The sequence below is a fragment of the Oncorhynchus kisutch genome, linkage group LG18 (genome assembly GCF_002021735.2).
Source record: "Oncorhynchus kisutch isolate 150728-3 linkage group LG18, Okis_V2, whole genome shotgun sequence".
NCBI lineage: Eukaryota > Metazoa > Chordata > Actinopteri > Salmoniformes > Salmonidae > Oncorhynchus > Oncorhynchus kisutch.
In genome coordinates this window covers 20368454-20382448 of record NC_034191.2, presented here as the reverse complement: position 1 = coordinate 20382448, position 13995 = coordinate 20368454, and the positions used below count along the sequence as shown (strand labels likewise).

General features: G+C 43.1%; 1 protein-coding gene across 2 annotated transcripts in view; it reads right to left on the bottom strand.

Annotated features, from left to right (window-relative positions):
* LOC109909252 (solute carrier family 12 member 9) overlaps nt 1-13995 on the bottom strand; it is a 47885-nt gene that overhangs the window by 8448 nt on the left and 25442 nt on the right. For both annotated transcript variants that reach the window (XM_031795515.1, XM_020508314.2), the window contains exon 10: nt 2475-2667. In XM_031795515.1, coding sequence (XP_031651375.1) covers nt 2475-2667 — 193 coding nt within the window. The remainder of the gene's footprint in view (nt 1-2474; nt 2668-13995) is intronic.

Below are 13995 nucleotides of genomic sequence, written 5' to 3'. Positions count from 1 at the left end.
AGGTCCAAATGGCAGATATTCAAGATAATGGGACTATTAAAATCCTCTGAAAACATTGTTCCTTCCACCCTTCCTTGGAGTGATCACTGAAGGGGCATGGCTGGATATGTGAAAGATGTGTAGTCGATTCTAGGTTTCCTTAAGATCAGTGATTACTTTACAGGAGACAGGATACTAAGATTAGTTATTCAAATACTTATCACTATGATAAAAAGTACTGAAACCATGCTTATGACCAGACAACCTCATTTGAATAATTAGTGTGTGTGTGTGTGTGTGTGAATGCATGTTTATGTGAGAGTGTGTGCATGTTTGTGTTTACATACTGCTAATGATGAGAACGCTAAACACTCATAATAACACAATCATTATCATCATAATCATCATTATCAAAGTTTCTGCTAAACAGAGAAAGGTCCTGGAGTCAATGTGCTTCTGCCTCCTCCACTCATCTACCGCTCCATCTCTCCCTCACGCCGTCTCTCTCCATCACCCTCTCTCCTGATCCATCTCCATCTTCTGATCCATCACTTCTATTCTCAATCACTCCTCTCCATTACCCTCTTCCATTGCATTTCCAACTTGTATTATTTTAGCAAACTTAATTTCTATCACTCCTTCAATACTATCAGCTTGCATCTCCTTGGCTGGATCACATGAATCCCTTCTTCGTCTTTCCTCAATGTCACCCAGTTGGCACCGATCCATACTGAGCACTGCCGAAACATGCACCCTCGTAATCCTCAGACACACGCACACACACACACGTTAGTTTAATCTAAGTGGGCCAGTCTCTCTGCGTTCCCCTCGTTTCCCTCTCTCCCTGGGGACTGGGGGATTGGGAGGAGAGGAGGAGAGGGAGCAGTGGAGGAGAAAGGCTCAATAAGTTAAGTGGCTGTAATAATGCTCCTGGAGCAGCCTAGCTTTTGACAGGCTCCTGGCACCTTACTTCCCTGGCAACCATCCCCTTGGCAACGGTCCCTCCTAGCAACACTACCCCCCCTCCTTGAAAATATGGTGTGCAGAGCAAAAGGCTTGTAAAATAGAGGACAAATGCACAAACACTTCTGGATAAGAGGCTTGGGCGGTATACTGAATATACACACACACCTTATAGCAGGGTATTTCCAAATAGTCATGGGATGGTTTTTCAATACCATCAAAACTACTTCTTTGAAGTTTTTCAATAAATTGTCAAATTTGTAGCTACTTAAGTAAATACCCACAGTCAACTTGTGCAATACGTTAGGAGATAAAGCAAATTGCGTTCTTAAATTTCACCTGGCACATTATGAAGCTTACCATAGTTGAGCAACTTGTTTGTCAATAACAACAGGTGAAAGAGGGAGCAGGTGACTGAGGTGAGTAGAGCTGTGTATTGACAAGGGTTGCATTTTATATTGAAAGTCATGACAACAGAAGAGCAACGCTATTTGGCTGGCAGTCACACAAGGAGCTTACAATTTTTTGCAAAAATTATGCATGGCCATCATATTTATAATGTTTATCATAGAAAGGAAATGCAGCTGGCTACTTTCTCTTTTAAAGTTAAATCTAGCATTTTACTGGAGAAAAGTATGCTGGTTACACTGAGAAAAGTGCCAGAGAAAAGTAGCTCCACAGTCAGAGCGCTGTCTGCTGATACTGCAACAGAAACACAAAATTAGTCTGATGAAATACACTATTTCTTATGCATTTTATATTGTTTTCCTGTATGAACTAATTCTGCATTAATGCGACTCAAGTTCAATTTGCTAGACATCTAAGTAAGAGGCTGAATTAATAAGGCGACAGGGGATCATATTGTGTTAGCTTTCTGCCATGTTTGAGAAGTCAAAGCCCTTTGGATGAGTTCTGTACAACTGACACTGTTATCTTGATTCTCTGGCGTTTTTTTTCCTTCTCTCTTCTCAGCCCGTCTGCTCCTTCCCCTCCCTCAAGTCAGAGCAAGCAGGCCCGTTGCCCTAGTGAATCCAGACTCCACACATGTACGGATGCTGCACTAGCGACAGCACCGTTGTTGTTCCTTCAGAGAAGGATGCATAACAAATGGGTTCACTTGCACAACGTTGCTCATTCACAAATCGCTTGAAGATGTCCAAACTCACCAAAAAAGACATTCAGTAACTCCTATATGTGTTTAACTTTGAGCTAGATTGCCTGTCTTTGTGATTCATTTATTTTAGTTTGCGCTCGTTAACATACAGTACTTATCTAGCAGATTAATGCAAATTTTGTTAGCATTCTGGTAATAGACGCCCAATGGACTTTTATGCAGTTTTGTGTACTAAACCGGTAATACCGTAAATCCCGAGATGAGAAGTACAGTATAACGATCTGGACACCGCTCAACCCTACTGGATGACATCATAATGTTCTGCAGACTGATGTAGCTGAGGAAGTGAATGTGGCACAGAAGTGTGTGCGTGTGTGTGCGTGTGTGTGTGTGTGTGTGTACACACTGTACTGTGTACCTGGTGGAAGATGAGAGCCTGGCTGATATAGCCCCAGCTGCTGGTAGGGCTGAGGTAGTGGATGAGCAGCAGTAGAAGCAGCATGAAGGCGATGGAGGCTGAGGCGTAGATAGAGTTGATCAGGAACATCATAACAGCACAGCCCACGATGCCCAGCACACAGGTGTGCCACGTGAAGTAACGGAACGTGGGCCTGGATGGAGAGGGGAGAGGGTTTACATACACACACATAAATGGATTTGCTTTTAGAGATGCAAATTATCTTAATTTCTCTGGCTTTCCCACTCTCTCGCTCACATGAGCATTCTAAGTGAATGTAAAGCTCTATCTAAGCATGATAAACAACTGGAGGTGAGTCAGTATATAGAAAGTGATGGGGTTATTTATCTGCTGTGTTTTTGTGAGCAGTCTTAATGACTAACTGCATCTATAGAAGAGGTGTACAGTTTGTGTGTAGTGATCATGCACGTGTGTGTGTTAATGTGTGAGAGTTTAAGCGAGAGTAAATTAGTGTGTGTTAGTTCATGTGTGAGTGAGTGAGACAATTGAGACATGGATTGTGTGTGTGTGCCATTCAAAGGGTGAATGGTCAAGACAAAATATTTAAGTGCCTTTGAACGGGGTATGGCAGTAGCTGCCAGGCGCACCGGTTTGAGTGTGTCAAGAACAGCAACGCTGCTGGGTTTCCCGCAACAGTTTTCTATGTGTATCAAGAACGGTCCACCAACCAAGGGACATCCAGCCACCAACCAAGGGACATCCAGCCAACTTGACAACTTTGGGAAAAATTGGGAGTCAACTTGGGCCAGCATCCCTGTGGAAAGCTTTCGACAGTAAAGCCCATGTCTCAATGATTTGAGGCTGTTCTAAGGGTAAAATGGGGTGGTGCAACTCATTGTTTTATGCATCACTGCTGAAGATATTCTTAGTTTAGCGTGTGTAAATTCCCCTAGTGTACATACACTCAGCAAAAAAAGAAACGTCCTCTCACTCTCAACTGCGTTTATTTCAGCAAACTTAACATGTGTAAATATTTGCATGAACATAAGATTCAACAACTGAGAAATAAACTGAACAAGTTCCACAGACATGTGACTTACAGAAATTGAATAATGAGTCCCTGAACAAAAAGGGGGGGGGGTCAAAATCAAAAGTAACAGTCAGAATCTGGTGTGGCCACCAGCTGCATTAAGTACTGCAGTGCCTCTCCTCCTCATGGACAGCACCAGATTTGCTAGTTCTTGCTGTGAGATGTTACCACACTCTTCCACCAAGGCACCTGCAAGTTCCCTGACATTTCTGGGGGGAATGGCCCTAGCCCTCACCCTCTGATCCAACAGGTCCCAGACGTGCTCAATGGGATTGAGATCCGGGCTCTTCGCTGGCCATGGCAGAACACTGACATTCCTGTCATGCAGGAAATCACTCACAGAGCAGTATGGCTGGTAGCATTGTCATGCTGGAGGGTCATGTCAGGATGAGCCTGCAGGAAGGGTACCACATGAGGGAGGAGGATGTCTTCTCTGTAACACACAGCGTTGAGATTGCCTGCATGACAAGCTCAGTCCGATGACGCTGTGACACACTGCATGATGGACCTCCAAATTGATCCCGCTCCAGAGTACAGGCCTCGGTGTAGCGCTCATTCCTTTGACGATAAACGCAAATCCGACCATCACCCCCAGGGGGACAAAACCGCAACTCGTCAGGGAAGAGCACTTTTTGCCAGTCCTGTCTGGTCCAGCGACGGTGGGTTTGTGCCCATGGGTGATGTTGCCGGTGATGTCTGGTGAGGACCTGCCTTTACAACAGGCCTACAAGCCCTCAGTCCAGCCTCTCAGCCTATTGCGTACAGTCTGAGCACTGATGGAGGGATTGTGTATTCCTGGTGTAACTACGAGGAGGATCATCTGTCCGTCCTGTCTCCCTGTAGCGTTGTCTTAGACATCTCACTGTACAGACATCGCAATTTATAGCCCTGGCCACATCTGCAGTCCTCATGCAGCATGACCAAGGCACATTCACACAGATGAGCAGGGACCATCTATCTTTTGGTGTTTTTCAGAATATGTAGAAAGGCCTCTTTAGTGTCCTAAGTTATCATAACTGTGACCTTAATTGCGTACCCTCTGTAAGCTGTTAGTGTCTTAACAACCGTTCCACAGGTGCATGTTCATGAATTGTTTATGGTTCATTGAACCAGCATGCGAAACAGTGTTTAAACCCTTTACAATTAAGATATGTGAAGTTTAGATTTTTACGAATCATCTTTGAAAGACAGTTTTTTTTGCTGAATTTATGTATGGATAGCATTTTGATACTGCTATTTGGGTTGTTAATTGGATTTGTCTGCCATTCTTGATTTATTTTCTTACATTCTAGCGGTTTGACATTTGACTGCATTGTTAGGAGCTTGTAACATAAGCATTTCGCTGCATCGCTATAACCTGTTGAACTGTGTACACGACCAAGAAACTTCGATTTGACTTGATAAAAGGTCAGCCATTTGGTCAACCATGGTGTGATAAGATAGTGGAAAATAATGAATTGATCTGCACTTTGTGTGTGTTAGCTAGCCAGCCAGTTTTAAAGGGCTGCCAATATTATATTCAAACAATGCAGTCAATCCACAGCCAATGGAGCCCTCAAATCAGCTAATGATAGAATTTAGACAAGTTGTAAATGCAACAAGTAGTGTTCTTGTATCGTATAATAGCACTCACAGCTTTCCATGAAAACAAACATTGAGGGCTCCATTTCAACAAGCCTATCACAATGGTAAACCTAAGTGCAGGAAACTGTTATAGTTTCAGGGGTGTCAGAAATATTTTTGCCATTTTCACCATCACAAATAACAGCGCACTTGCTGGCGTTGGAGCGAAAGGGCCGGGTTTTGACGAATAAACAAGTTGTGGGTGTGTTGAGGCTCGCCCCCTCACTGGCCAATCAGAACGTGCTCCATGGTGAAATGTGTGGTTGCTTCAAATTGTGTACTTAATGTCTATGTATTGCCTTGGAATCTTCTCCAATTCTGACATTTTTTATTTAACTAGGCAAGTCAGTTAAGAACACATTCTTATTTACAATGAACACCCTAGGAACAGTGGGTTAACTGCCTTGTTCAGGGGCAGAACGACTAACTGTAAAGTTAGTTTGTTAAATGGCTTAGAGAAATGAAATAAAATGTAGACCTATTTCAACCCATTTGCAGTCCACATTGTTCTAATTGCATGTCTTCAATAGCATTCACACTGAAATAGAGGCTAGGCCTACTGTAAAAGGCATTATGTCCAAGTATGGACATGCCAAACATTGTCAATAAGCAAGGTCAAATTCATTATTGATAAGGCCTAAAAAGACAACCTATAAAACTAATTTTAAACTAAACTGTTTTAAATTGGCGATGTCAGACTTACAGGCACCACAATTGCTCCCCGCTGGCATAGAATGTTAAAACAACGCAGACTATGGAGGGTTTTCACAGTAGCTGGACAAAGATCCAATATAGAGAGAGAATGTCCACTCACTGTTATAGTGCTCTCAAATAGGTCTGTTTTATGAACAAAATCGGAACCATTTTACAATCAGATCGCATTCAAACATCTCCAGAAGTTGCATTGCATGCGCACCACATATGTTGTAACCGTAAAACCAGAAAGGTGAATCATTCTAATAAGATTCGTTGTAAATAAAGAAAAAAACTTTTTTTATAAACAATAAATGTAAAATGTAATGACATAAAAATGGCCAGCATAAAAAAAATGCATTGCTGTTGAACCAGCCGTTGTTATAGGTCTACTGGAGGGCTTGGGTTGTGAACATATGAAATGGAAAACAAGCAATTTTACTTTTACTACTACAGGTTACTTCTAAATACGAGGTTCACAAAAGGTTCTCATCTGTCGTTTCAGGATGGGCATGGACACGTAATCTACATCATGGACTGGGTTTTACGTTTGTCCAATACCTGACCTGAATGGCCAGAATAATGTGGGCCTGCCAAAAACGCATAGATAAGGGAATGTCTGCACACTGTTTAACTCCTCTCAAATGTTCCATTTTAATAAAGGGTCGGTGATTAAGTTTTATTTCCAAGCGATCTCAGGAACCAAACCCTTTATCGACAGTCTTGACTACTTGGCAATTGCATTGGGTAAGACAAAAAAAAAGCATTTATTGAGAGGGGATGCTATGCCAAATAAAATGAAATAAGAAAAACAAAATGTTTTTATGTTAATAAATACGAACTATACAGGCACCAAAAGCACTAGCCTACTCTTGTTCCATATGTGCAGTGTGCGTCACGGCTGGATAGGCCGTGACGGAGTTTCTGTTGTCAAAATTCATGATATAACCAACTGAGTTCCCGCTAAAACCAGGTTTTGGTTGGTCTTAAAAATCCATATCAGCGCTGCCTGAAATTAGCACTTTGGATCATGTTTTTAAGGACACATTTCCACGCCGCCCAAGCGAGCTGAGTGCAACCGAGCTGATATAAGAACCTGCTGTTAGGGCTGGAAAATGCCAGTGCGCCAGTTTTTACATGACGAAATTGCAAACTAACCTGCATATGACAACTAGCGCCACCTTAACGCCAGCCAGAAATAGAGCCCCGAGACATTTACGGTCCGTTTACATACATTTTACATACACTTGAAATTGAACTCAGGTGCATCCTGTTTCCACTGATCCTCCTTGAGATGTTTCTACAACTTGGAGTCCACCTGTGGTAAAATCAATTGATTGGGGCATGATTTGGAAAAGGCACACACTGTCTATATAAAAAAGGTCCCACAGTTGATAGTACATGTCAGAGCAAAAACCAAGCCATGAGGTCAAAGGAATTGTCCATAGAGCTCCAAGACAGAATTGCGTCTAGGCACAGATCTGGGGAAGGGTACATTTCTGCAGCATTGAAGGTCCCCAAGAACACAGTGGCCTCCATCATTCTTAAATGGAAGAAGTTTGGAACCACCAAGACTCTTCCTAGATCTGTCCGCCTGGCCAAACTGAGCAATCGGGGGAGAAGAGCCTTGGTCAAGGAGGTGACCAAGAACCCGATGATCACTCTGAAAGTGCTCCTGAGTTCCTCTGTGGAGATGGGAGAACCTTCCAGAAGGACAACCATCTCTGTAGCACTCCACCAATAAGGCCTATATGGTAGAGTGGCCAGACGGAAGCCATTCCTCAGTAAAAAAGCAGGCCAGCCCACCTGGTCTTACCCAAAAGGCACCTAAAGACTCAGACCATGAGAAACAAGATTCTCTGGTCTGATGAAACCAAGATTGAACTCCTAGCCTTGAATACCAAGCATCACTTCTGGAGGAAACATGGCGCCATCCCTATGGTGAAGCATGGTGGTGGCAGCATCATGCTGTGGGGATGTTTTTCAGCGTCAAGGACTGGGAGTCTAGTCAGGATCGAGGGAAAGATGAACAGAGCAAAGTAGAGTGAAAACCTGTTCCAGAGTGCTCAGGAACTCAGACTGGGTGAAGGTTCACCTTCCAACAGGACAACGACCCTAAGAACACAGCCAAGATACTGCAGGAGTGGCTTCAGGACAAGTCTCAATGTCCTTGAGTGGTCGAGCCAGAGCCCGGACTTGAACATCTCTGGAGAGACTTGAAAGCTAGCTGTGCAGCAACGCTCCCCATCCAACCTGACAGAGCTTGAGAGGCTCTGCAGAGGAATGGGAGAATCTCCCCAAATACAGGTGTGCCAAGCTTGTAGTGCCATACCCAAGAAGACTCGAGGCTGTAATTGCAGCCAGTGGTGTGTCAAAAAAGTACTGAGTTAAGGGAATGGCCTTACCGAAGAGCTGATAGGCTCAGTGACTTTCAACGTGGCACCATCATAGGATGCCACCTTTTCAACAAGTCAGTTCGTCACATTTCTACACTGCTAGAGTTGCCCCGGTCAACTGATCACCATGTAAAATGCCAAGCATTGGCTGGGGTGGTGTAAAGCTCGCTGCCATTGGACTCTCAAGCAGTGGAAAAGTGCTCTCTGGAGTGATGAATAACGCTTCACCATCTGGCAGTCTGACGAAGGGGTTTGGTGGATGCCAGGAGAATGCTACCTACCCAATGCTTAGTGCCAACTGTAAAGTTTAAAGGGAAATCTTAATGCCACAGGGTAAAATAACATTCTAGACGATTCTGTGTTCCAACTTTATGGCAACATTTTGGGGAAGGCCCTTTCCTGTTTCAGCATGACAATGCCCCGTGCACAAAACGATGTCCATACAGAAATGGTTTGTTGAGATCGGTGTGGATGAACTTGACTGGCCTGCAGAGCCCTGTTCTCCACCCCATCGAACACCTTTGGGATGAATTGGAACACCGACTGTGAGCCAGGCCTAACGCCAAACATCAGTGCCCGACCTCACTAATGCTTGTGAATGAATGGAAGCAAGTCCACACAGCAATGCCCCAACATCTAGTGGAAAGCCCTTCTAGAAGAGTGGAGGCTGTTATAACAGCAGACGAGGGACCAACTCCATTTAAATCCCATGATTTTGGAACGAGATGTTCGACGAGCAGGCATCCACATACTTATGGTAGTGTATCACATGCCTTACTTGTATTTTCCACCATAAATAAAATCAGGATTATGCCTCTACCACCATTCATTCCAATTAGACTGGTTTGGATTTCCCCCTGACCAATATGTCTGCCATTTTCATCCCATTCTGGAACTGAGGGTTTTTGACATAGCCCCTCTAGTAAATGAATAGGATATATGTTTGTGAGTGAGTGTAAGCGTGTGTGTATACGTATATGTGAGATATATATATAGTGGGATTGAAAGAGATGAGTGGAATTTTTTGTAATCAACTTACAAAATACTCCATAATGTCAAAGTGAAAAGAAAATTCTACACATTTTTAGTAATTAACAAAAATATCATAACTAAAATAGTAATTGCATAAGTAATCACCCTCCTTGTTTAGGCAAGCCTAAGTTAGTTCAGGAGTCAAATTTGGCTGAACTAATCACATAAAAGTGATATGGACTCACTGTGTGAAATAATAGGGGATGACATGATTTGAATGACTACCTCTTCCTCTTTCCCCATACAGTTAAGTATTGAATTTCAAGCACAGATTCAACTACAAAGACCAGGGAGTTTTTCAAATGCCTAAAAGGAGGGCAGTGACTGGTAGATACAATTAGCATAATTTGCAAATAAATAAAAAATCCTACAATGTGACTTTCTGGATTTCTCTCATTTTGTCTGTCATAGTTGAAGTGTACCTATGATGAAAATTACAGGCCTCTCATCTTTTTAAGTGGGAGAACTTGCACAATTGGTGGCTGACAATACTTTTTTGCCCCACTGTATATTCAAGTTTCATTCATCTCTAAAAGAGAAATGGATATTTCTTCCACTTTGAAGTATTTTGTGTAGATCATTAAAATATACAATTAAATTCATTTTTATTCCCACTTTGTAATACAATCAAATGTGAAAAAGTCCAAGGGAGGTGTGTGTGTGATGTGCGTGTGTGATGCGTCTGAGCTCCCCCATATGGGCAGGTGCAGAAAAGGTAGGGTCATTGATCACGTAGTGACCCTAATCTCCTGCAATAACATCTTCAGCAGATAAACAGCTATTAAGGATAGCTACTGTCATTTCCATCCAAATGAACAAGCCCGGGCCCAGCTGGGAGTGCTAGGCTACGCTAAAAGACAGCTACATTAACAGAGTGGAACGCACCCAAGCACTAAATGCTTCATAGCCCCCACTAAAACGTGATGGGGAGAGAAATAGAGAAGACTGGTGCAGTCGTTACCCTTCTCTCCTTTTCCGTTCTCCCCATCACTAGTGAAATGCTCTTCTTTTCCCCATCACTAGTGAAATGCTCTTCTTTTCCCCTACTATTTGCTCAAACTTTCCATTTGTTTTATTGCCAATTTCACATAATTTGTCACCCCAATGTCTTCTCAGTCTTAACCCCCCCTTCCTCCCCTCACATCCCTCCTCTCTTACTCTCCCTCCCTGACACTGTTATTATTTTAAAAGCTCACCCTGCCTGTGCTCCCTCTCCACCTCCCTTTCTTTTGCTCTTTGTCATTAGTGTCAGTGTATCACTGGCACTCCCCATGTCTCCCCCCTTCTTCCCACCTCCCTCCTTGCCCGCAACCCAATCATTTCCCAATGACTGATGTCACTTTGCTGACATCAGCGAAAAAAAAAACGAAAAAAAAGTGTCCACCATCAAGTACTTAGGGAGAGAGAGAGGGGACCCGGCAGCCAGCCAAAAGACACGTCATGATTAGAGAGGACACAACTGTGCTACTGCCAACCATCACCTTAAAACACCCCCGCTCTGCAAACACACACTCAAGTGCACTCAAAGCTGGCAGATCTAGAAGTACGTCAGTGAGTGCTCATTGAGACATTACGTCAGTCATATCATTCAGAAGGGTCTCTCACTGTAATTAGAGTAACCTTCACAAAATGTACGCTAAGAGTGACAGAATACAGTCAGACTCACTGCATGTGGAGTTAATAACAGAGCCTGGGCTTCAAGTCTTACCCAAAAACCTAGCCTGTGTGTCTCTATGCCAGTCAGCCGGGTCCTCTAAACCCAGTAGTCAGTCCCATCAGTAGTGAACATACTGCCCCAGAGGAGCGCTCTGGAAAACTGGAGCCAGTCACTGACGAAGCTGCAGCCAACCCTTTTACACACACATTCAGAAAGATGAAGAGGAGTGTGTTGGACACAGTGGACACATTTACGGGACACCGGTTTTTATTTTTTTTATTAAAAAAAGATTCACACCCCTATACACAATATTCTGACACACACACACACTTAACAAGCAGACAGCTCTTCCGCTACATCATAATTCAGCAGTCTCCTCCCCTTCCCATCAGCTAAACAACCGTGTGCCAAATTTAGGGGAAAGGAAATATTTCTGCTAAATTAGTTATGCTAATTACAGAGCAGTTCTCAGGGGAGAGCAGCGCTAAATGGCTTTAAATGATGTTCGCCTGGAAAGAGGTGCAGGGAACACAATCAACAACAACAAAAACAACAACACTCAGAACCCGCCCTGCAACAACAGCAGCAGCAACATGCTAATATAATTAAGGAAGTGCACCACAGCAGCCAGCCAACCACGTGCCTTATCAGCCCCCAGCTGAACCCCATCGGCCAATAGGGAGGGCGATACGGAGAGAGGTTAAAGTTTGGGTAACATACATACACATATAAAACTTTTCTAACTTTATATACCCTTGACACATGGACAAGCACAGATATGGACAGAGAAGTACAGTGAGGTAGGAACTTCGAGGGATAGTTTCTCCTTAATGAAAAATGTGATGTGATATACGTGTCCACACACCAACTCAATCACACATTAACAGCATACATTAGAGCTGCACGACATGATTATCTAGGTACTCTTAGCTCCAAGACTAACTGAAATGTGCTGCCTGCTTGAGTGAAAGGTGGGTCTTGGTGTGTGTTTGCGCAGTGAATATTGCATGTCTATATCGTAACTTCAATTAAAATGTGATTAATTGTGATTACATCAACATTTGAGGATTCACAGTATTCAACACACACACTTATTTTCAATCCTTCTCAGATGTGCAGCTGGGAGCTGTGGCCAGTTTATGTCTTAATTAGCACGTGGCCACAACACCCAGCTGGTGCACACTGTGGAACACTAACTCTCCACACCATCCAACCATCAGATAGAGAGAGCATGGCATCCTCTCTTCTTCAAAGAAGTAATGAGACCTAATGTAGCCTAAGCTACTGAAAATAGGCCTTTTACACAATGAAATCATGACAGGAGAGTTTGATTCATATTAAAATAGATGCGTTCAGACAGACTACTTTAGGAAACTTACTGAAGGGACATTCCGTATAGGCCTATAGAGATAATCAGCCAACTCACACACCAGTAAAGCACCCGTCAATCAAAGCCACCAGCAAATATTTCTCCTTTCCTGAAAACATATTAAAAAACCTTGGCCTACCTTTCCAGAAGTAGGCTATAAGATAATGAATTGACAAGGAAAGTATGAAGCAGACAGCTATGCTATAGTATGAAGACGAAATTGGCCATCATCAAAATAGCAACAAATACACACATCCTCAGCGACGCTGATCAGAGGGGGAGTGTTGGAAAGACTTTTTACTGTGAGGAACTATTATCATTTGAATGGATGTAAAACAAAAAAAAAACAAAAAAAGGACTTTGTTGATAACAAGCTGGGCACTAAATAATAAGTTCATAAGATAGTGTAAATGCAATTCCTCAAGAATATCTTAAGTTTGAATGATTTTCTTACAAATATCTTCTTAAGAAGTTTGTTGCTAGGCAATAAATTTAGCTAGCTAGCAATCGGGTACTTCTGCACGCACACACACACAAAGCTCCGCCAACATTAATAGGATAAAGAAACTAGACACATGCTCAATGCTCAGAGTGGGTAAATGATAGTATGATAAACCAAAAATGTGTTTCTCATAAGTGTAGCAGGTTGTGAAATCTGCAAATAGCTCTGGCTGGGCCACTCAAGGACATTGAGACTTGTCCCAAAGCCACTCCTGCTTTGTCTTGGCTGTGTGCTTAGTGTCTTGTCCTGTTAGGTGAACATTTGCCCCAGTCGGAGGTCCTGAGCACTCCGGAGCAGGTTTTCATCAAGGATCTCTCTGTACTTTGCTCTGTTCATCTTTCCCTCGTTCCTGACTAGTCTCCCAGTCCCTGCATCTGAAAAACATCCATATACTGCCACCACGCTTCACTGTAGGGATGGTGCCAGGTTTCCTCCAGACGTGACACTTGGCAATCAGGCCAAAGAGTTTAATCTTGGTTTCATCAGACCAGAGAATCTTGTTTTTCATTGTCTGAGAGTCCTTTAGGTGCCTTTTGGCAAACTCCAAGATGGCTATCATGTGCCATTTACTGAGGAGTGGCTTCCATCTGGCTACTCTACCATAAATGGCTGATTGGTAGAGTGCTGCAGAGATGGGAGAACCTACCAGAAGGACAACCTTCTCCACAGAGGAACTCCAGAGCTCTGTCAGAGTGACCATCAGTTTCTTGGTCACCTCCCTGACTAAGGCCCTTCTCCCCCGATTGATCAGTTTGGCCAGGCAGCCAGCTCTTCTTAGAGTATTGGTGGTTCCAAACTTTGTCCATTTAAGAATTCTGGAGGCCACTGTGTTCTTGGGGACCTTCAATGCTGCAGAAATCTTTTGGTACCCTTCCCCAGATCTGTGCATTGACACAATCCTGTCTCGGAGCTCTATGGAAAATTCCTTTAACCTCATGGATTGGCACTGTCAACTGTGGGACCTTATATAGACGGGTGTGTGCATTTCCAAATCATGTCCAATCAATTGAATTTACCACAGGTGGACTCCAAACAAGTTGTAGAAACATCTCAAGGATGATCAATATAAACAGGATGCACCTGAGCTCAATTTCAAGTCTCATAGCAAAGGGTCTGAATACTTATGTAAATGTGATATCAGTTTTCAAATTTTTTATAC